This window comes from Danio rerio, chromosome 19, assembly GCF_052040795.2.
Source record: "Danio rerio strain M-AB ecotype USA chromosome 19, GRCz13ab, whole genome shotgun sequence".
Lineage (NCBI taxonomy): Eukaryota > Metazoa > Chordata > Actinopteri > Cypriniformes > Danionidae > Danio > Danio rerio.
Window position 1 is genome coordinate 12,980,482 of NC_141039.2, and position 25,033 is coordinate 13,005,514.

At 36.3% G+C, this 25,033-nt stretch overlaps 2 protein-coding genes and 1 long non-coding RNA gene across 20 annotated transcripts in view; 2 read left to right on the forward strand and 1 right to left on the reverse strand.

Annotated features, from left to right (window-relative positions):
* Positions 1 to 14,103, forward strand: part of adck5 (aarF domain containing kinase 5) — a 35,278-nt gene extending 21,175 nt beyond the window's left edge. For 3 of the 15 annotated variants that reach the window (XR_015515596.2, XR_015515607.2, XR_015515601.2), the window contains exons 12-16: positions 43 to 134; positions 2,720 to 2,972; positions 7,061 to 7,177; positions 8,344 to 9,484; positions 9,528 to 10,386. Coding sequence is in view for 2 of the 15 variants with exons in the window: in NM_001202526.1 (NP_001189455.1) it covers positions 43 to 134; positions 2,720 to 2,972; positions 7,061 to 7,177; positions 8,344 to 8,446 (565 nt within the window). In the remaining 13 variants the exon portion in view is untranslated. 15 annotated transcript variants of the gene reach the window in all.
* A 7-nt stretch (positions 14,104 to 14,110) lies between these two features.
* cpsf1 (cleavage and polyadenylation specific factor 1) overlaps positions 14,111 to 25,033 on the reverse strand; it is a 53,724-nt gene continuing 42,801 nt past the window's right edge. For 2 of the 4 annotated variants that reach the window (XR_015945191.1, NM_001114681.3), the window contains 8 exon segments: positions 24,613 to 24,765; positions 22,695 to 22,871; positions 21,061 to 21,127; positions 20,024 to 20,071; positions 19,773 to 19,928; positions 18,394 to 18,523; positions 15,743 to 15,881; positions 14,111 to 14,389 (listed from right to left, as the gene is read on the reverse strand). Coding sequence is in view for 1 of the 4 variants with exons in the window: in NM_001114681.3 (NP_001108153.3) it covers positions 14,342 to 14,389; positions 15,743 to 15,881; positions 18,394 to 18,523; positions 19,773 to 19,928; positions 20,024 to 20,071; positions 21,061 to 21,127; positions 22,695 to 22,871; positions 24,613 to 24,765 (918 nt within the window). In the remaining 3 variants the exon portion in view is untranslated. 4 annotated transcript variants of the gene reach the window in all.
* On the forward strand, positions 15,886 to 20,072 carry LOC147832480 (uncharacterized). Its single transcript, XR_015516580.2, has 2 exons — positions 15,886 to 18,866; positions 18,926 to 20,072. It is a non-coding gene; the product is annotated as an uncharacterized LOC147832480 (long non-coding RNA).

Below are 25,033 nucleotides of genomic sequence, written 5' to 3' on the forward strand. Positions count from 1 at the left end.
CTGAAACAGGTGAAGACTGTAAACTCTCTCTGTGTGTGTCAGTGACAGAGCAGCTCTCTGCCAGCTGTGGAGAGCCATAATCCTGCGAGATGACGCTGGTATGAAGACATATGCAAATCAACTCGGGGTCAAAGGTGAAGCAGCTTTTCCTAATAATACTATTTTGTTTTCCAAATATTTCCCAAATGATATTTCACAGCATCACTTTCACAGTATTTTTAATTAGATTCACAGAGAAAGTCTTGTTTGTTTTAGTTTGGCTGGAATAGAGATTAAATATAAATAGCAGTTCACACTCACCGGCAACTTGGGTATTAAGGTATTAGGTGCACCTGTCCAACTGCTCGTTAACGCAAATTTCTAATCAGCCAATCACACGGCAGTAACTCAATGCATTTAGGCATGTAGACATGGTCAAGACGATCTGCTGCAGTTCAAGCTAAGCATCAGAATGGGGAAGAAAGATCATTTAAGTCAGCAGTCCTCAACCTTTTTATAACGTGGACTAGTCAACGCTTGACAATTTTACCATGGACCAGGGGGGCTGGGGTGGGGGAGCGGTGTTTTGTAGGTTGCTAGGCGACCATCAACAGTTTTCTCAGAGGAAGACAAGCCGACAAAACATTGCTGTCACTCTGATGCAAGTAATATTTATAGAGGAAATTACAAAGCACTGCAGTGTTTGGATGTTCTGTGTTTGTCTGAGATAATTAGTGCTACCGAAATGTTTATATTCCATACAAGCTGAAGCTGATTGGATCAAGTGGGTGCGTCTGAAAGGCACAAGCGCATCACACAACTCTTAGAAGCCGTTTGCATATCGCATCTTTCTAAAGGCCGCCGTCATTTGTGATCTCCAGCAGTTGTAATTCTTGCACAGCCATGGTGGATTCACCTGATTTGTTGACATTGATTCCAGATTCAATCCTTGGCAGTTCTCGGGCCTTTTCCCCTTAACAAAGAAAACTTTCAAAGACGTCTATTTCTGACTCGTTTTACTTCTTGTGGATTAAATTTTGACACTGGTCCGCAGCCAAGTGGTTGAGGACCAGTGATTTAAGTGACTTTGAACATGGCATGGCTGTTGGTGCCAGATGGGCTGGTCTGAGTATTTCAGAAATGGCTGATCTACTGGGATTTTCACACACAACCATCTCTAGGGTTTACTGACAGTGGACCGAAAGAGAGAAAATATCCAGTGAGTGGCAGTTCTGTGGGCGCAAATGCCTTTATTGATACCAGAGGTCAGGGAGAATGGCCAGTCTGGCTAGAGCTGATAGAAAGGCAACAGTAACTCAAATAACCACTCATTACAACCGAGGTATACAGAAGAGCATCTCTGAACTCACAACACGTCTAACCTTGAGGGGGATGGGCTACAGCAGCAGAAGACCACACCGGGTGTCACTCCTGTTGGCTAAGAACAGGAAACTAAAGCTACAATTTGCACAGGCTCACTGGAATTGGACAATAGAAGATTGTCTGGTCTGATGAGTCTGGATTTCTGCTGCGACATTCGGATGGTAGGGTCAGAATTTGCCGTCAACAACATGAAAGCATGGATCCATCCTGCCTTGAATGAACAGCTCATGCTTGTGGTGTAATAGTGTGGGGGATATTCTATTTGCACACTTTGGGCTCATTAGTACCAACTGAGCATCGTGTCATCGCCACAGCCTACTCGAGTATTGTTGCTGACCATGTCCATCCCTTTATGACCACGGTGTACCCATCTTCTGATGGCTAATTCTAATAGGATAATGTGCCATGTTATAAAGCGTGAATCTTGTCACACTGGTTTCTGGAATATGACAATGAGTTCACCACTCAAATGGCCTCCACAGTAACCAGAGCTCAATCCAATAGAGCACCTTTGGGATGTGGTGGAATGGGACATTCGCATCATGGATGTGCGGCCGACAAATCTGCAACAACTGCGTGTGATGCTATCATGTCAATATGGAACAAAATCTCTGAGGAAAATTTCCGCTACCTTGTTGAATCTATGCCACAAAGGATTAAGACTGTTCTGAAGGCAAAAGGGAGTCCAACCCAGTACTAGTAAGGTGTACCTAAAAAATTGGCCGGTAAATGTATAAATAGAATAGCAATAAAAGAAACTATTATAAATATGATGATTACCAGGTTTTTTACTCCATTGGCTACAGAACCACTTTTGTCCAATGACTTGCCTTGTTAACCAATTAAGCCTTTAAATTTCAATTTAAGCAAAATACTAGCACTAGTGTAAAATAGTATAATATCATGTACTGTCATCATGAAAAACACACGATGGAATTAATTATTTAAAACTATTTTGTTTAAAATGTGCAGAAATTATTTTTTCAAGAAATAATTAACATTTTACAACAGAGATAATCTTTTTTTTTAAAACTGTATATTTAAACAGAATTTGAGTTTACATTAACAATTGTAATTCAATGAAGAACCACTTGAGGATTAGCTACATTTATTGTGTTTGAGTAAAATGTGCATTTGTACTGTATGTGTGTTTAAGTATGTGTTTAAGTAAAATGTCAGTTTGACCTACCGATTACACTTCCTCCCAATTTAAAATAAAAAGGGTAAAAAATATAATAAGACCTCGTAAACTGAAACCAATATTGCCATATTACCCAAATGTGTTTTTTTTTTTTTTTTTTTTTTTTTTACCTGTCCATACGTGTATGATATTAATCGTTTCGTTGTTCCATCCCAGAATATTTCCTGTTCAGCGAGATGCTCCTGCAGCGGCCGATCAATATGTGGGATCTGGGTCTGGGGAACATCCTGACTGGAGAGGAGACGTCCTACATGCGGGACATGGCCATCAACCGCTTCGACAAAATCATGCAGGTGCTGAAGTCTATGCCGCGGCCCATGCTGCTGGTCTTCCGGAACATCAACACCGTCCGCTGCATCAACATCACTCTGGGAGCTCCAGTCGACCGCTACTTCATCATGGCCAAGTGGTACGGAAAAAAACAAAGACCTCCACTGACCTAAAGGTCTTTTGTATTTACACTACCTGACTAAAGTCTTGTCACCTATCCAAGTTTTAGAAACAACAAATAATACTCGACTTCTAGTTGATCGTTTGGTATTAGAAGTGGCGTATATGACAGGCTAAGGAAAGCATCTTAATGAACTTCCATAGTTCATCAAGATTCTTTTGAATTATTCTTCAATGCCTCCTTCTCCTTCTTACCCCAGACATGCTTAATAATGTTCATTCTAGTGAATGGGCTGGCCAGTCCTGAAACACCTTGACCTTTTTTTGGTTGCAAGAACTTTGATGTGGAGGCTAAATTTGTCCTCTTCTGTGGTTTAAAATGTAATGGGCAGCCCAAATGTCTTGATACCTCAGATTGTTGATGTTGCCGTCCACTCTGCAGATCTCTCGCACACCCTCATACTGAATGTTACTCCAAACCATGATTTTTCCTTTACCAAACTTGACTGATTTCTGTGGGAATATTGGGTCCATTCGGGTTCCAATAGGTTTTCTGCAGTATTTGTGATTATTGAGATGCAGCTCAACAGATGATTCATCTGAAAAAATCTACCTTCTGAAGTCAAGTTATTATTTGTTGCTCTTACAACTGGGATTGACGACAAGACTTTTGTCAGGTAGTGTACAGTGCCCCAGTTTAATATTGGAACCCTTGATTAAGGTCTGATCTTTAGCTAACGTTATGTCCTTGTTTACTTTCAAAATAGATCTCAGCGGGGTGATTTTCTTATTCATGTGACGCCCCCTGAGATGTTCCTCTACATTTAGTTATTAATTTGTTAATTCATTCTAGGGTTGAACAATATGTCGTATGAGCATTAATATTGCAGTGCGTGTATCCGCAATGGTCACATCGCAGGGTTAGGTTGTTTATTAAAGATAGAAATGTTCAAATATTATTTATACAGTGATGTTGACAATGTTATTTTACAGTACGTTAGATTTTTCAGTTTCTGTATTTGAATACAGTTACACTCCCCAGAAATCCTATTTACAGTTGAAGTCAGAAATATTAACCCCCCTGAATTATTAGCCCCCTGTTTTTTTTCTTCCTATTTTCTGTTTAATGGAGAGAAGATTTTGTTACCACATTTCTAAACATAATAGTTTTAATAACTGATTTCTAATAACTGATTTATTTTATCCTTACAATGACAGTAAATAATATTTAACTAGATATTTTTCTAAACACTTCTATATAGCTTAAAGTGACATTTATTAGCTTAACTAGGTTAATTAGGTTAACTAGGCAGGTTAGGGTAATTAGGCGCATTATTGTATAATGATGGTTTGATCTGTAGACTATAAAATAAAATATCGCTTAAATTAAAAATAGGTTTTCTTCAAGCCAAAATAAGACAAATAAGACTTTCTCCAGAAGAAAAAAAATATTATCAGATACACTGTGAAAATTTCCTTGCTCTGTTAAACGTCGTTTGGGAAATATTTAAAAAAGAAAAAAAATTCAAAGGGGGGCTAATAATTCTGACTTCAACTGTATATACGCTTGTCATTTATTCTATTTAATGCAAATTCACTGCATCAAAATTAATATAATCTTTTTAAATGGAGCTATTCAAGTCATCTGGTGAAATTAAATTCATATCGCGATGTATATTGCAGCTAAACTAAATATTGCAATGTCCAAATTTTTTTCCCCCTCCCCCTAATATCAGCCCTAATACATTCATTTGTTCATTTATATGAAACTAATAATGAAGAAGGTTCAACTAAGATATTTAATTTGATATTTAACAAGGGTGCCAGAACACTGTATATTCGTCATACTCCTCATTCAAACACTGTTGGAGAACTCTAAATGGAGTTTTGGTATTGAATGGACCCTTTTCACATTTCTGGGTTTCTCAGTAGCGGAAGTCGTCAGAGTTAGTGACTTCAAGCTCAGTGAATGGGAGAGTAAAACACGTGTATTTTTTTCATTATAATTTTTAAAATCCTATTTGCTGAAATAATCAAAGATTGATGAGAATGAGATTGATAATGGCAGCCAGAAGAGAGAAGAATGTCAAATTTACTGTCAAGCCCATACATGCTTCATTTCAGACTTATGCCCTGCGTAAGTAAAGTTTATTTCTAAACTAATTTTAAGAGGATCATGTACAGGGTGGGCCATTTATATGGATACACCTTAATAAAATGGGAATGGTTGGTGATATTAATGTCCTGTTTATGGCACATTAGTATATGTGAGGGGGCAAACTTTTTAAGTTGGGTGGTGACCATAGTGGCCATTTTGAAGTCGGCCATCTTGGATCCAACTTTTGTTTTTTCAATAGGAAGAGGGTCATTTGACACATCAAAATCTTCGGGTTTTAATGTAACTTTATTCTTTCATGAGTTATTTACACGTTTCTGACCACTTAAGCACATTGTGCTCCATGTGCTGCCCATTGTGTTGGATTGTCAATACAACCCGTTTCTCTCACTCTTCACACACTGATAGCAACACTGCAGGAGAAATGCCGGCACAGGCTTCCAGTATCTGTAGTTTCGGGTGCTGGACATCTTGTATCTTCACACCATAGACAACAAAGATAGTCAGGCCATTCTTCATCAATAGAAACCTCAAGGCCACTGGATATTTGAAATTGCTACATGATGATGTGCTTCCCTCTTTATGCACTGAAGCTGGCACGTTCCCTGAGTTTTTCCAGCAAGATGGGTGCACCACCACATAATGGATGTCAGGTTGAGCATTCCTAGTTGAACAGTTTCCTGAAAAGTGGATTGGTCGCAGTGGGCCAGTTGAATGGCCCCAAAGGTCTCCTGATCTGACCTCCTAAGACTTTTATCTTTGGGGTCATCTGAAGGCTATTGTCTATGGTGTGAAGATACAAGATGTGCTGCACCTGAAACTACAGATACTGGAAGCCTGTACTAGCATTTCTCCTGCGGTGTTGCGATCTGTGTGTGAAGAGTGAGAGAAGAGGGTTGCATTGACAATCCAACACAATGGACAGCACATTGAACACATTTTATAAGTGGTCAGAAACGTGTAAATAACTCATGAAAGAATAAAGTTATGTTAAAACCAAGCACACAATTGTTTTTCTTGTGAAATTCCCAATACGTTTGATGTGTCAAATGACCCTCTTCCTATTGAAAAAAACAAAAGTTGGATCCAAGATGGCCGACTTCAAAATGGCCATCAGGGTCACCACCGATCTTAAAAAGTTTGCCGCCTCACATATACTAATGAGCCGCAAGCAGGATGTTAATATCACCAACCATTCCCATTTTATTAAGGTGTATACATACAAATGGCCCACCCTGTACTTATAATTGTCCACAGCTGGTCCCGCATTAACTAACGCATGATTCACCAATTCCACTCATTATAGCTCTTTTTTTTTTTACCTCCGTTATCTTCGACTTAAAGAATCCCCTTCCCACCCTTACTCTCTCTCCTTTCCTGATTGAGTGACATGGAGGCCCAGTGATTTAACTCTCACCTCACATCAAGAATGTCTCTGGTTAAAGTCCCTTCTGAGTTTATGCTGAGTTTGCTTGTTCTTTCCATGCTCATGTGGGTTTTCCCCGGATTCCCCTCACAGTCCAAAAACACGCAACCTAAGTAAACTGAACAAACCAAATTGGCATTGTAGTCAAGCTCTTAGCAAGCTGTTTATCTTTCCTTAGCCATCCCCTATATCTGTCATTAGCCAGAAACAAGTCGGGGAGTTCATCGAGATCTACTTGAGCTTAAACTCCCCTCTTGACTTACTAACAGGAGGGAGCTCAGAGCTCGAGGATCTTATATACTCAGGGCTTTCTCCCAAGACAGCATGCCAAACAAGCTTAATCATCAGCTGAGTAAAACTCTTGACGTGGTAATCATTTTTTTTTTGTAATTTGGTGCAAAGATGGTCTAATAATACATTTAAGTGTACTTGCTTTTTTATTATTAGTATATTAAAAACTTATTAGGATTTAAGATGCTGATGATCGTTGAACAACGTCATAACAGTCTTGTGAAAAGGGTTCATAGAGTTGTATTGGATGTTGAATTTGGATTTTGTGTTTCAGTGCTGTGAGAGGACATGGCAGAGCGCAGGCTGAGGACATTAGGTTGTTTTCCAGACTGTCCGTCTTCCGCTGGGTCTGCTCCTTCTGGGAGAGTCTCAAGTTCGAATTTGCTTTAAGGTGACGACTTGCTCTAGAAAAATAGTTTTGTTTACCAAACTGTTTCATTCTTTTTTTTGTAGTTCTGTGGGAGTCTTTTTAAATTCTTTATTAAAAAAGATCTATTTTAATTTAATTACTACAATTTATTTCGCAATAATAGAAGCCTGGTTTTGTTTATTTGTTATGATATGAAACTATTATGATATATTTGAACAAATATCGCAAGCTTTTTATCTTTGAGCTTTTTAAATCAAAATTAAATTATAAATTAGCTTTGTAATGTATTATTGTTTATATCTATTATTGTATGATTATTATTATTATTTTATTATTTACAGTGCTCAACATAGAGTACACCCAATTTTGAAAACGAATATTTGTATCCATTTCTCAGTGAATATAGGTTGTATATTTTGGTGGATTTAAACAAAACAGATTTATTAAGCTGCTAAATTTATTAAAATTATATTTTAATCACAGAATATCTTTAGAAAATAGTAACATAATACATTTAAATTTATGCTAAATATTGACAAAAAAAATGACAAACTACAAAATGTTGAGCAAAATTTGAGAGAAACAAAAAATGTATTTTTAATTTTTGTACTTCATATTTTTCCGTAACATATACACTTGACTGTACTAATTTTGGACCGTTATCATGAGCCATTTCATTAGATAAGCTCCAGATTTTGCTTCACGACTGACTAATCTAATATATATGCACAAATATAACATTGTATAGCTTCCTGTAGAAAACATGAATTTAAATGAGACTTGTGAGGGGTTTACTTGTATATGTTGAGCACTGTGCTGCACTGTAAAGCATTATGCTGTAATATATACTGTGTGTGTGTGTAATGTATATATGAGGTATATTATACTAGAAAACTGTAATCTGTTTGTCACATTTTCAGTTATAAGGTGCAGCAATGTTTGAAAGATAATTCTAACCACACATTTCCAGCCAACAGCAGTGTCTAGTAATGATACTGGATATTATATAAAAAATGATATCATTTTTATAGGGGATGTTTTTTTTTTTTTTTTGAAGTTATCAAATGTAGCTTACAAAATTTGCTCAAATTAGAGCACCTTTATGCCAGTTTTTGTATGGGTTGCTGTATAAATTGCTAAATATATGTATCTGAAGATATTATTAACAATTTTTGTTCTACCTCCAGGTCAGAGATGGCGCTCATGAGTGTCACTCGCTCTTTGCTGAAGCTGCTGGCTTTCTGCAATATGGTCACGCTGGATCAGGATGTGTTTCAGTATCTGAAATGAAGCTCAGCAGCATACCTCAGCATTATGGCTTTTATTTTGGTCAAAGTTCAGTGACTTTGACCTGAGCTCGGGCTCTCAGGAACCTCTCTCACTTTCTTCTGCTCTGGTGAGCTGCATTTCTCTGAAAGCTGAGCACTTTTTAAATATGCTTTTACCAGGTAGAATAATGCAGCATTTCATAAACTTTTTACACATAATTCAGGGTGCCATAGAATGAAAATCTGGATCTATCAAGCGTAGCTCAAAAATAATAATTCAACAGATGGAAATGATTGATTGTGAATCTCAAATACCCAGCAGAGATCCATTGCTTGCTTGTTCTCATGCAAATCTTTTTTTTCGCAGACAAAAAAAAAAACTGTTCCTGGCTTTGGAGTTTAATGGAGTATAGTGTGAGTGTGTACGAGATCTTTGTCTGAGAAAATCAAAATAAGCAGCTCCGCTTTCAGAACATGAAAAATGTTGGATGTATGGATTATAAACCTCATTAATATTAACGACCCTTCCAAATATGATCAAAACCATGCATCTCTAATTAGGACAAATTCATTAATAGTTTTTTTACAATGCACCCCTGGCAAAACTGTACTTTCACCCATCAGTCACTGACTTGAGCATCAGAGTAGAGCTCATTATTATTCATGACCCTTCCAAATATGGTCAAAACCATCCATCTCAAATTAGTACTGATTTATTGATAGTTTTTAGAACGCAACCCTGGCATAACAGTACTTTCACTCATCAGGCACTGACTTAAGCTGCGGTCACACTTGACTTTTCTCCTCATAGACTTCCATTTATACACACACGAATGTGTCAGACTGGAAACGCAGGGTCATACGTTAAGTTTTGCAGGTCACTGCGGTACAAAGTTCAAGCTTGGTGAACTCTGACCTGCGAAATCGCTTCACTTGACTGCGTGAGACCAATCAAGGATCGAAACATGACCTCTCTGGAAAGAAATTTAAAACATGGAGCAATCGCTCGCTTTTTTAATGTCTAATAATTTTATTTAATCCTGCCCCTTTTCGCAGCGCCGTATGACAGAATTTCAAACACACAAACTCCAGTGTGACCGCAGCTTTAAAATTCAGAGTAGAGTTCATAAATATTCACGACTCTTCCAAATATGGTCGAAACCATTCATCTCCAATTAGAACCAATTCATTTATTTTATTTTCAGCTTACTCCACTTATTAATGGAATGAACCGCCAACTTATCCAGCACATGTTTTACGCAGCGGATGCCCCTCCAGCTGCAAGCTATCACTATGAGACATCCATACACACTCCATCACACTCATACACGATGGACAATTTAGCCTACCCAATTCACCTGTACCGCATGTCCTTGGACTGTGGGGGAAACCGGGTCTCCGCACAGGTCACGTGACTGAAAAGTATGAATAGTGTTTAAAATATACCTGTAAACACTTTTCCACTTATCTAAGCCATATACCTTCTGTGTTGATATCTGAAAACTATTTAGCAAGGAATCCAGTGCATTCTATGGCACCTTTTAAAGCTTGTGAAATAAAAAGAACCTGATAAAGCTACATTCTCTTCTTCTGAAGGCCGCAGTTTTGAAACACTAAAATAATTAGAACGAATGAAGCAAACGTTTATGGGGTTTAGCATTTTCAGTGACTTATTGCAATTTCAGTCATACAGCAACGACCGCAATAGACATGTTTATAAGAATAATATTTTAAATGTGTGCCATTTTGTATTCCAATGATTCATTTGTTGTTGAATATGCAGGAGGAACTGAGGAATTGCGCAGTGATGAGCTTATGGTTGTGAGAATTGGACATAATCTACCTGTATTTAATGTGTTTTCAATATAAATCATTTGTATTTCAATTTTGTCAAACATTCATCAATGATTATTTTATTAACCTCCTTTTTTTTTTACTCTATAAAGGTTATCAAAATGTTAAGCTTGACCTTTTCTGTGTACTCGTATCAGACAATTTAGTCAATAGGTTTAACTTTTTTTTTTTTTTTAGTATTAAATTAGATTTTTTATATTCTTAAAGCCTGTGCACACTGAGACGGTTTTTGCTCGCGTTTTCAATCGACGTTTAACGCCTCGTGACTAAATAAAAGACGTCAATGTGATCGTGCACACCAACGTACAAAACGGCAGGCACAAAAGCGGCATATTTAAAAAAAAAAAAAAAAACGCCTCATGCTTGTTTTTTTTTTTATTTGACACACCACGTTAAAACCTTTTCCACCAATCTGGTTGGCACTTTTGTTCACGTGCATGGAGCTGCTGAAGTTACAGTAAACAGCTCTTGGAGGCGCTCAAACGCAAAACTGTCAATGTGAGCGCACTTTGAAGAAGATACCCAGAGGCCATATGAACGTGGAGCTGCTTATTGCTCCGGTGAACAATAATCATTTCTTCATCGCTAGATCAAGTCACCAGTAACTTTAACAACAAGCGTGTGAACTTATTCCCTTCCTCTTCTTCTGTGTTATAAGCGGGTGTCAGAAGCTTAAAGTTGTGTAGTGCCATCTAACATCAAGGAGTGATTTTGCATACTCTTCTGCTGAAAATCGATTAGGGTTTGAATCCGAAAAAACGTCTCATAAAACGCTGACGATAAACGCAAATGAAAAGCGTCCCCGTGTGTACGAGCCTTTAATCTACTGAATGTCACAATATGAATATTGAATTAAAACTTAGCACAGATAACAAAAAAGGAGATTCATTCCTAAAGGATGCCATAAGTCCTTGTGACGTACTGGATCTGCTCCAATATGTAGTGAACTTTGTAATGACTGTGCAACTGTGATGGTTGCATTTAGGGTTGGGGTAGGCAGAGATCAGCGGTCACCAATCTCGTTCCTGGAGGTCCGGTGCCCTGCAGGGTTTAGCTTCAACTTGCCTCAACAAACCTGCCTGGGTGTTTCAAGCATACCTAGCTTGATTAGCTTGTTCAGGTGTGTTTGATTAGGGTTGGAGCTTGAAGCTGCGGTCACACTAGAGTTTGAGCATGCGAAATTCTGGTGTAGGGCTCTGCGAAAAGGGGCGGGATTAAACAAGATGATCAGACATTTAGAACGCGAGCGATTGCTCCATATTTTAAATTCCTGTCCAGAGAGGTCATGTTTTGATCCTCGATTGGTCTCAAGCAGTCAAGTGATGCGATTTCGCAGGTCAGAGTTCACCAAGCTTGAACTCTGCAACCTGCGAAACTTGACCCATGACCCTGCGTTTCCGGTCTGACGCATTCCTGTGCGTATGAATGGAAGTCCATGGGAGGAAAAGCCCAGTGTGACCGCAGCTTAAATCTGCAGGACATTTCCTCTAAGAACAAGTTTGGTGATCCCTGGCGTAGATGTTGATAACACAGTTTACTAGGTAATTTAATGATTAAAATAAATTATTTTTATTTCTAGCCTGCACATGCATGTCAACTACATATCAGACCTGATCCAGTACGTCATCGTGCTGCAGTGGACACACACTTTTATTGATTACAGTAGGGTTGTGCAATATGACAATAACTAATGAAACCATTTTGCTGTGTGCCTTTTCTTCCCCCACAAACAATGGCTAGTTCAATCACAAATAAATAAATGTAAAACTAAAAATGCCAACAGCTGGTGACAAGTCTCTTAATGTGTGGTTGAGAGAATCATTCACTCAAACAATCCTTCAAAAAGGCCCACAAAGCAATTGAGTCTTTATTAAAGAGCCCATATTATACATGAAATAGGGTCATATCTTGGTTGTAAGGGTCTCCAACAACAGTCTAATATGCATGCAAGGTCAAAAAACACTTTCATGGTCTTATAATCTGCATTTATTTTTACCTAATTATCCCAGCGACTCCTGTATGAATCGTCCAGTGATTCATTTGTTCCCAAACCCCTCCTTAGCGCGAAGCTAATCTGCGCTGATTGGACCGATGACAGTCTGTTGCGATTGGTCGACTGCCTTCAGTCAGAGAGTAAAATGCACAACAGCTAATCAGCAATATAAAAGTAGTCACAGTTCATACACGCTCGATAGTGTAGGCGTGGATTTTAGCTGCCAGTGGGTCAATGTAAATACAGACTATGGACTTGAAAATTCAGACGATTAACTATTTCATTGAGCAAAAACTGTCGAGGAGATCTCCTAGCTTGTCTCACTCTGCTCTTTTCAGACACAAACACACACACACACACACACACATTGCCATCGTCCGCGCACACACAAACACAAAAACACACACAGACCTCCGAGCGACAACGCGCACGCGCGCACACACACACAAACACACACATACCTCCGGACGACATCGCACGCACACACACACTACCCTTGTCCACGGAGCTCCATAAACAAAGCAGCATGCGTCGCATGACTTTGCACGCGATAAGAGAATATAGCCAGTTAACCTGATACAGTACACGCGGTTACAAGTAACAAATCACAACTAAATACATTTGCAAGCTAGAGTCAACGAGGCAACAACTTTAATCGCACTTACTTACACTTGAGAAATGGAGGAAGAAACCCATCCTGACGTCCAGCAGTAAGTTACTCTTTACTGATCCTTCCTTTAACAAACGCTGATGAAGTATTCTTTGTAGCATGTAGCTTCCAGAAGTTTCCAGTAGTTTCCAACTGCTTGGTTATAATGCTGAGGTTTCATCTTTGGGTAGAGGCTCGATAATATCCATCTGCAGTGTGACTTCAATCGACCGACATGTTTGTGTGCGTGTGTTTGTGGGTGTGTGTCTGTGTGCGTTACTGCGTCAGAGGGCGGGGGCCTCAGGTTTGAAATCTCCCGGGTTTGCGTGTGCACGTGAATAACTTGGTTTCGTTCGTAAGTCATGGCGAAACACCTAATGACTCGGTATCAAGGCGACTCGTTTGAAGCATATGAGTCGACTCTTTTATAGATGAATCAACCGTTTTAAACACTGTACACTAACAGATTTAAGCCTTAGCTGGATACTTCACTTCACTTAGAGCTGTGTTACACACTACATGGAGGGGAATTTTCAAAAAACTATAATATGAGCTCTTTAAAGAACCGACTCATTGACTCGATTCATTAAAAACGAAATGCTGCAGTGAAGGTTATTTGGAAATGTTTTACTTGGTGAAATAAACTTGTTTCGCTAAAATTCAATATGACCTTATTTGTTGAACTGTTTATATAAAATCAATATGTTCATGTGCTGATTTACATGCACCTGTGTGATACTGGATTGAATCATTTTTCAAATATAAAGCAACTACGGTCACCCTTTATTTTAATGTACAATTTACCCTATTACACCATTAAGGTAGTGGGTTTAGGATTAGGAGTGTAAAATAAGACCATACTTTAGAAGTGCTAATAAATAGTAAATATATTAATAATAGTCAGGTAATAAGCCAGTAGTAAATTGCGTCTTTAAATTGTTACTGCAAAATTTCATAGAGGGACTTATTCCTCATTTATTATATGAACTTGTCATTCTACCTGTATTCTAATAAGCTTCATCATGCAACAAATTCTTTTGAACACTCTTTCACTCTTTTCAAAAAACCCAATACAGGTTTGTGTTATTGTAGATATATATTGCACATCCCTAAATAAAAGGTGTAATTCTTTTGACGGATTAAATTGGTGAAAAAAACAAAGAGAAAGAATGATGACACTGAAGACATGACCGTATCCACATGTTTCTCTGTTCTTAATGTCAACATGAACGACATGGTCATTTCTTTTCTTACAAAATATTCTATGAAACACAATACCGTTTACTGTACTTCCTTTTTGGTCAACAACAAAAAAACATCAGTATGACAAATGTTAGTTTCTGCTTTTCTATCAAAACATTGAAATATAAAACAGTGGGCAAAAAGGGGAAACCTTCATGTGATGGAAAACAGTGAGCTCTTCAGAAGTGAGCAGTGACTCTTTCAATCTCCAGAAGATCATCCAAGATCTGAAATGAACGGAAAAACTGATGAGCGGAGGTGGAAAAGCGGAAACTTTGAGACCTAGTTTTCCTGAAACATTCAAATGTGTGAAAACTGTCCACCTACTGACTGAACAAATGAATATTACTCCAAAACAACATATTCCTACCATAAAAGTGTTGCCGTCATTTATGTTCTTGTCTTGAGTTCCCACTTATGTGTCAGATGCTTAAATATAGGGTTATTTATGAGATCTATGACTATGGTCATTATGGTTTATTAAAAGTTAATGCGTGATTCTGTCACTTAACTGTCATTATAACATTTGTTTTAAAGTGTAATTTCTTGTTAAATTTCAGAAATATTTAAAATATTTAAAAAAAAAAAAAGATTTAATAAAGTAAATAGTAACAGAAATATAAGGAAAATATTAATGGGCTCATTTAAAAAGAAATAAATATTGACTAATAACAAGAATAAAACCTAATAATTCAAATTATCCCTTGTTCTTCACATAATAAAATATTTAAATTAAATATAAAATAAAAATATTTTTTAAATACAGTTGAAGTCAGAATTATTAGCCCTATTTATTTTTTCCCCAATGTCTGTTTAACGGAGATTTTTTCAACACATTTCTAAACATATTCGTTTTAATAACTCATCTCTAATAATTTTAATAACTCATCTCTAATAATCTTTGCCATGATGACAGTAAATAATATTTGACAAGATATTTTTCAAGACACTTCTATGCAGCTTAAAGTGACATTTAAAGGCTTAATTAGGTTAACTAGGCAGGTTAGGGTAATTAGGCAAGTTATTGTGTAATGATAGTTTTTTATGCTGACTATAGGAAAAAATATATAGCTTAAAGGGGCTAATAATTTTGGCCTTAAAATGGCTTTTAAAAATTAAAAAATGCTTTTATTCTAGCTGAAATAAAACAAATAAGACTTTCTCCAGAATAAAAATATTATCAGACATACTGTGACAATTTCCATGCTCTTAATAATTGAAAATGTAAACAAAAGCTATAACAGTATGTTCATAAAACTAAAATAACACTTCACAATTTCATCCAAGACTATTAATAGTATTGATTTTTCCCCTACATCTTTATGGATTTTTCTTGTTGTGTACGTACTGTATATAGATAAGCATTAGATGTCTAATTCACACTGCTAAAATGAATATATTTTCACCACTTGTTCACAACAGTTTTAATTTAAATATTAGCAGATGCTTTTAACCGAAGGAATAGAACACATGTGAGGAACACAACGGGCAAATAATCATAATAGTAGCAAATAATCAATTGCTAGTAATGAAAAGTGTCAAATATTTTCTAGAAAAATACAAGAGAGGGTATGGCTTACAATGTCAGGGGTCGTGCCGATCTTCTTGGCCAGTTCACTTCTCTCCATGGTACTGAGGTACAGGTATTTATTGAGCAGCTCTCCATCCAGGATGTTCTTGACAGCATTCTGGAGCGTCCGCCGGTCACAGTGCAGCATCCTGCAGAAAAACAAAGGTCAAATCTGCCCTGGAAAAGGGATTGATGCTTGGTTAAGGTTAGCTTAGGGAAAGGTACTTAAAGTGAAAGGGGTATAATCCGGGTTTAATTGGTTTATTTAATTGGCAAGTTTATTTGACAGTCAAACTTGGGCACATGTTTAGTTGTTTGCTTTTTCTTCAATTATTTGCACATTCTTCACTCGTTCCAAACCTGTTTGACTTTCTTTTTCCGTCTGTTGAACACAGAGGAAGACATATTGAAGAACGGTGGAGAAAAAACAGCAGTTGACTTCCTTAGTATTTGATTTTCCCAATATAGATTTTTCATTATATGGATGTCAGTGACTGCTTTTTTCCCAGCAGCAACATTCTTCAAAATGTTTTGTGTTCAACAGGATAAAAGAAGTTTAAAAACACTTGAGTGTGAGGAAAATAAACATTTTGGTTGAACTATCCCTTTAAGATAGTGGAAGTGGTATGGGTAGGTTTAGACTTGGTAAAAATTAGGGATCAGTTTTACGATATACAGGGTTCATACACATTTCTACTACAAAAATTCCAAGACTTTTGTTGGGATTATAGTTTAATATAGAGTTTAATCATAATGGAGTAAACGTTTATCATCTGCATGCATTTAAGCATTTAAGAGATAGATCACCCAAAAATGACCATGTTCATTACACCCTTTACTTGTTTTAAACATTTATGAGTTTTCTTTCTTTTTTTTTTAAATGAACACAAAAAGAATATAATTTCATAATTCCTACAGTATTGAAACAAGTGAAGTGTGAGTAAATAGTGAGTACCTTTTAATCCTTGAGTGAACTGTCCCTTTAATATCTGTACCTGAATACTGAATACCTGAAAACTATAATTCACTTTTATCTTTACTATATTATATTTATCTATGCTTGTCATTTATTTGGTATACATTATTGGAGATTCACTGCCCTACAAAATCCCCCAATCAATCCAAATAAACCTGTAAAATCATCTGGTGAAATTGTATTCACATCGCAATATATATCACAGAAATACAAAATACCATAATGTCAGATTTTTCCAATATCGCAAAGCCCTAATTCAAGTATACAGATATGTGTTATACTAATTTCCATGATTTTTCCAGGCCTGAAAAATGGCATGTCAAAATTTCATGACTTTCATAATGTTTTTTCTTCTGGGCAAGGTCTGATTTGTTTTATTTCGGATAGAATAAAAGCAGTTATTCATTTTACTATTTTAAGGACAAAATTATTAGCACGTTTAAGCTATTTATTTATTTTTTCGAGAGTCTACAGAACAAACCATCGTTATGCAATAACTTGCCTAATTACCCTAACCTGCCTAGTTAACCTTATTAACCTAGTTACATCTTTAAATGTCACTTTAAGCTTTAAAGAAGTGAAAAATATCTAGTCAAATATTATTTACTGTCATTATGGCAAAGATAAAATAAATCAGTTGTTAGAAATGAGAAATTGGGGAAAAAAATAAACAGGGGGCTAATAATTCTGACTTCAACTGTAGGTAGTTTGAGGGCTGGTAAAGGCAAACCTTTCACTTGTTACAAACCTAATTGAGTTTCTACTGTTAAGATTAGATAAATAAGATATTTTGAAAAGTGTTGATAGCCGGTAAACACTGACTTCCATAGTATTTCTTTAACCTAATTTGGAAGTTAATGGTTACATGTTTCTAAAATATCTTTTTAAAAACCATTTTTCACAATATCTTATTTTGTGTTCAACAATAAAAGGAAAGCTGTAAAGGCCTGGAACCACTTTAGGTTGTGTAAATAAGTGGTACATTTTTATATTCGGGTGAACTATTCCTTTAAAGGCAGCTTTAAATGTTTATAGGGTGGTAAAGTTAATAAAACAGGTCTAGTTGTATGGGTAAGTTTCAAGTTCAAGGGTATCTTAATGTTAGGACAGGTTTAGTGAAATGGTTTGCTGTAGAATTAAAGGGGTAATTACAAAACTACATCCAAACTCTCATGCCTTGCATCTGCACCCTGCATTTTTGGTTCCAGCTTGCCTCAAGACACCCACCAGGGAGTTTCTAGTATGCCTGCTAAAGGCCTCTGTGTACTTTAAAGTTCTTTCTGGCTTGTAGTCAAAAAGATGTTTGAAATAGGTAGAGTACAAGTGTATGCTGTTTTTGAGCCTTCCGACACCCTGCATTGCAGTAGTTTAATGTGTAAAACACTGCTCACATGTACCCCTGAACACAACAATGGCGATGCTTTAAACTGAAAAAAATAAACAAAACAAAAAAAAAAAATAATAATTTTCAGCTTTAGTTTGAGATGACATCATTTTTGTTCATTCTTTGATTTTGTTTAAAAGTATACCAGGGACTTAAGCTGCTTCAGATCTGTATAATTGGGGTTGGCGCTAAACTCTGCAAGACATCAGCCCTCCAGGACCAGTTTGGGTACTTCTGGTCAAAACTGAAGCTAATGAACAGAAATCTTACCATCAGAGCCACTAGAGACATGAATGAGTACCTGAAAGCCTTTGGATTGAGCCCGGCATGATGTGGCAGCATGGTGGTGAGAGCGTTCTGCAACATCAGCAGTCTGCGGTACGTCTTCTCCTGCATTGGTAAAAGCAGACCGACACCACCATCCAGCGTAGCTGCACAGACACAGAAACACTGTATTTGTAGTTTTCTCAGAAATTGACTTAACTTATTCATTGTATGTGGAACTGTTCACTAGCTCAGCCTTTTTTACAGCAAACTCTAAATATTTTTAGTAAATGGCTTGGAACATTAATACCACTGTCACCAAGGTTATGCACAGCAAAATCCTGTGAGAAAAATTTACTGAGTTTAGATTTGGTCTAAATTGAGTTAATGTTACTTAAGTTGATGAGACAATGAAAGGATTAATTAGGTGATGATTGAGGACTGATGATGAACACCTGCTGTTAATAAACAGCAACACAGAATAGAAACACAAAACTACGACTGACTTCAGTCTCAGTCTTACATGAAATCAGCTAAAATATAATACATTGAATCTCTCACAATCTCAGCAGAAGATCAACTCGATCAATAAGCAACTCAACAAACGGCCGCTTTTCTTATTATCAACCTGTTTGCCTTATTATAAAAAAGGACCAAAAAGTCTCTAAACGGAGTAAATTTTACTCAGAAGATTTTGCTGTGTGCTTACTGGGAGATAGGGAACAGATGCCAAATCAGCTTCTTATCAACATTCAATTTACAAATTACATAATAAGGACAAAGCAGGGATCCCTGTACGTATCCCAGAGTGGAAGACTTTTGGACTTATGTGACGATGTCTTGTAACACAATTTAAAACTACTCACCAGGTTCTTCTAATAATAGTGTACTTTTGTCCTGGTAACCACTGTATACTTTCTGGCTTTACATTAAGTGGGCCACAAATGATCACTTGTAATATGTGTTTGCATTATCTTGTTATGAACCAGAAGTAAACTATAAAAAAAACTTTAAAAAAAAAAAAAAAAAAAAGAATAACTAGTTCTCTAATAGTAAAACAAAGATGGCTTCAAGGGATAGTGCACCCAAAAAGGGAATTTACTCACTATTTACTCACTATATGTTCTTTTGAAAAATGTTTAAAACCTGCAACCATTGACTTCCAGTAGGAAAAACAAATACTATGGAAGCCAAAGGTTAAAGGTTTTCAACATTTTTCCAAATATCTTCTTTTGTGTTCAACAGAAGAAAGAAACGGAATCAGGTTTGTGACAAGTGAATGATGAGTATATGGTAGTTTTGGGTAAACTATCTCTTTAATGATAGCTATCATGGATCATGAACACTAGTAACTAGGGTTCAAGGATGTTCAAAACAGACACAGGTATTAAAAAAAAATAATAATAAGAGACCCACCAAACCAGGTGATGTGTTTGTTGTCCCAGGTGAGGGCCTTCTTGTTGGCTGTGTCCAGTGTCCCGCGGCATGGCATCCTCCAGAAGGCGTTCACATGCGATCCCACGTTAAAATCTGCTCTCCGCAACAAACGCATGCCTCCAAAACTCTCTTTGGCTAAAGATGGTTTAATAAAAGACTTGATATCAGACACTGGGAAAAGGCAAAGTCTGCAAGTATTAAATCATTGAAGAGTCTGATAAATGACAAACCTTCAGGAAGGTACATGTAGACCATGAGGTTTTTGTCTCTGTCTGAAACTGATAGAACGTTTAAGAGGTCAAAAGAGTGACACTATAAGAGACAGCATTTTTAAAGGGGACCTATTATGCAAAAATCACTTTTATTAGGGGTTTAACATATTAGTGAGGTAACTGTGTAAATATAGCCAACCTCTAATAGTGAAAATGTATTTTTTTTTTAACAATCACATTTGATAAAAACAGTCTGCAGAAACACTTTGACTGACAGTCTCCCTTTTTACATGTCATCAGAGGGGAAAGCCCCGCCCATTAGTGAAGATCTCTCCCTCATTAGCTTATCAGACAGCCCTGAGTGAGCAACTGTCATTCACTTTGTAATGTCAGCAACTAAGACACATAAATGCTGAGTTTTAGAACACACAAATGAACACTTTTGTCTATAGATTGCCTTCTTAACATTAGTCTAGGCATAACATTAGTCTGTTTTGAATCTGCTGTTATGCTGAGACACAGGTAGTTGTAGCTCCGCCCACTATTGAAAAGAGCACCATCTCATTTGAGTTTAAAGAGGCCAAAACAGCATAACTTGGATTAATGTCTAAATGAGGCCATTTCATAGAGTTATTTGTGGGGTATTTAGAGCTGAAATTTCACATACATTCTAGGGACATCAGAGACTTACTTTACATCTTGTAAGATGGTGGCATAATAGGTCTCCTTTAAGCATAAAAATACTAAGACATAATAAGGTACTAAAGGCCCCAATATACTCACAGCAAACTTATTTTTTGATTCTTTACTCAAAGGTTATTTAACTGAACTTCAGTACACTTCAGCTCAATATCCTCACGTTTCAAAGAACAACATTTGGATGAACTTTTAAATACGTGCTGGATTTTGTTGAAGGTGTTTACAAGAGAAAGCAAACTTTTCAGCTTCATACTCCTGAAATAAAGTCCATTTTAGTCTGATATGGATTGAAATATCATCAAGCCAGTTTGTTATTTGAATAAGCTTGAAGTATATAGAGACCTGATGTAACTTACCCAAAAAACCAAGCTGGTTATTGTCTACCATAAACTCTATGCTGTAAACCTCAAGGGGCTTTGCATCCTATGAACAAACAAAAAGTAGTAGGCATTATTCATTTGCAACCTTTATCAGTTTTTGGCCTCAAAGCACACTGAGAGAATCTGATTCAGCTAACAGTTTGTCTATTTGTAATGGTACTCACTCACAACTTATTCGCTTGTACTGAATGCTTATTTATACTGAACTTTAAACTGTAAAAGTATATATTGAAATTGAGTTGCAATTAACGTAACAACAACAACAACAATAATAATAATATAAAAATCCACAATCCACAAAGAACACTTTCAACATGTTTCTTAACACATAAATATACTTTGTAGTTATACAAAGAAATAATTTTAAATTAAATGAAAATAATAATTAAAAAAATATTAAAAATAGCTAAAGTTCTACTTTTAAAAAGATCTGTAAACTGTACTTCATTTTCACAAGATTGTGAACTCATTTAATATAAAACTTATGGTGCTTTTAACATTTTTTTTTTTATTGGATTTAATATGTGCCTGTATCAATTTGAATCTACACTACGTAACAAAATCTTGTTGTCGATCCCGGTTGCAACACCAACAAATAATAACCTGACTTCTAGTTGATCATTGGAAAAAAGTGGAAAAAGGTAAATGATTCATCTATTTAACAACATCCCAATCATCACAAATACTGCAGAAACCCCATTTGAACCAGCATGGACCCAAGATTCTCACAGAAATCAGTCAAGTTTGGTGAAGGAAAAATCATGATTTGGGGTTGCATTCAGTATGCTGGCGTGCGAGAGCTCTGCAGTGGATGGCAACATCAACAGCCTGAGGTATCAAGACATTTGTGCTGCCCATTACATTACAAACCATAGGAGAGGGCAAATTCTTCAGCAGGATAGTGCTCCTTCTCATACTTCAGCCTCCACATTAAAGTTTCTGAAAGCAAAAAAGGTCAAGGTGCTCCAGAATTGGCAAGCCCAGTCACCAGACATGAACATTATTGAACATGTCTGGGGTAAGATAAAGGATGAGGCATTGAAGATGAATCCAAATAATCTTGATGAACTCTGAAAGTCCTGCATGAACGCTTTCGTTGCCATTTCAGATGATTAGTAAGTGATTTGAGTCATTGCAGAGATGTGTGGATGTAGTCCTCCAAACTCATGGGAGTCATACACAATATTAATTCTGTTTCCACTGCACCATGACTTTATATTCTATACTGTACATTATTTCTGTTAAGGGACAAAACTTTTGTCCAAGTAAAGTCAGGCATTACTGTCCTAAATAAATAAATTAAAATCAAGGTATGATCATATTTTATTTTGGTAAAATAAATGTAATCTAGAGGCCTTTGCCTTTAATATACGCCACTTCTGATATCAAATGATCAACTAGAAGTCAAGTTATTATTTGTTGTTCCTAAAACTTGTATAGGTGACAAGACTTTTGTCATGTAGTGTTTGTAAAATTTATGTGAATGCCGCTATGAATAACAGTGTGAAGATTCTGTTTACTTTATCGTCCACAGAATTAGTCAATCAGAATACCTTTACCACCTTCAGATTTGATAGACAGATATTTGACAGTAAACTGATGACAGGTACCCTGCTGACGAGTGAAAGCGTCTTGCTCTCCGGCTGGTAGCGCAGCAGAGAGATGCTCTTCATCACATCGGCTGCGAGGATGAAGTTCTTGATGCTGTACATCTGATGAATGTAGAGCTGTGTGTCAATGAATGCCATTCCCGTCAGATCATTATCCTTCAGACTCCACAGGAAGATCTGCGCACACACACAGACAACACCATTACACACACACTCAACAGACCACTAATCATACTAATATACAGCTCATTCCAGAGATGCGGGTACATTTTCCTTAAACTGGAATGATTAACAAACGTTTAATTTACAGTAATCTGAATCTGATATAAACGTGAAATAATGAAAAACAGGGGACATTTTATTCTATGACTAATTGTTGTTTAACTTACAGTCACAAACAGTTAACATTGCAAACCATTTTGTGCTTGAGTTCAAGATGTTAACCAATTGTCTAAAAATAAAAAGAGAAATTCATGCTAATATCACAATAACGAAGTTGACAAATAATCAATCAACTAGTTGTGCATCCAAAACTTTTAATTTTTTTTTACAAATTATTGAGAGAATAATAACAGTAAGCAGTTCAACATTTTAAACCATTAACAGGGTTGACAAAATAAGAGTTGCCACTTCGTGCTTTAGGTTATTATGCTAACCTCAAAAACAGATACCAAATGGCATGTCTAAACCAGAATTGTTATGTATTTTCCTCATTTTGTTTTAAAAAAGTGAAGGAGAAATTCACCGTAATGTCACATGAACAGATTTGACATACAATTAATTTACTATTGGTGCATCCTAAACATTTTGTATAAAGTAATGATGAGAAAAGAACAATGACATGCCTCAATGCCTTCCACATTATCTCACCAGATGAAGAGACATAACTTTTAGCAAGTCACATGCCTCTTCTATCAGTGATTTTTAAGGATTAATAAGGGAAAAAATGCTATAAAATAGAGCTTGCCTTTTTAATACTGAAGTAACAGAGTTTATTACAATATAGGTACAGATACAAATAAAAAAAAATTTAAATACTGAAATTACAAATAAAGCAGAAAGTAAATGTTTTATGTAAATGTTTAGTTAAGAGTAAACACAAAAAAGATTAAAATTACACTTAAATATTTAATAATAACTAAAGATGAATGTAAGATTCAGGAGGCAGAGAACTAGGTATAATTTTAAGGTATAATGGGAATCTACGAGTTAATATTCATACAAAATGTCCCTAAATTTACACACAAATATTATTATTTTTAAAGATAACGACATAATTTGTTATTATTTTAAACTGCTTTATTAACATTTTTGCCAGCACTATAGTTTAGGTAACAATTATTTACTACTGCTTACCACCTGCCTATTATTAGGATATGTACTGTTTATCAGCACTTATAAAGTATTATTTTACATCCCTAATCCAACCCAAGACCTAATCACAACTACTACCTTACTATTATAAGCAGCTAGTTAGCAGTTATTGAGCTAAAAGTCTTAGATAACTGTTTTTAATAGCGTGAATTGTACGTTAAAATAAAGTGACCACATTTTTTTTACTTCTGAAAAATTTAACGTTTATCTAGGACACACAAAATGTACCCGCTATTAAAGAATAATTCATATCCTCACAGTATGCTGTAAAATATTAATAATCATAATCCTAATTGGTTTATATACATGCCTAAAATCAGTGATCAATCTTTTATATATCACTAAAATATTGTTGTCTGTGTTGCAGCAAGTTCAGAGACTGTAGCATGCACTCTTATTTTGTAAAAGATTCACATTAGTGTCTGATATGACCAAACACTGGTCACGGCTATTGGGGAGTAGTTTTCTCAATTCAAGTGAGCCAGGAACAGTTTTCCATACGTCACATCTTATGTGACGCTGCACATGTAAGTGCATGGTTTACCTTCTGTCCAATAGCAGACACCAGGAATCCACTGCAGTGACAAAGAGCAGTGACGGGACCTTTCTGCTCCTTCTCATACAGCACTTTAAACTTGTTCTTGGTGAGGGGCTGTCCGGGCTCTGGGACCACCTCTATCACATCCAGAATCAGGATCTGTCAGACAAAACCCAAACAGATATTTAATGAAGAACATTTATAAAAGCAGGTGATGACATTTTTCTGCCAGTTTCACTAAGTCAAATGTAAGACTTGGGTCTCGTTTGAAGTTGTAACACAGCAAATTACGTATGTAATTAACGAAAGAAATACAACACCACATAAATAAAACATTCTAATTCGCAGTGGGAGATTTTCAATGTGTTTTTTAGGTAGTGTTAGATGAACATAGCAAAATTAATACCTCATATTTCACCCAAAAATG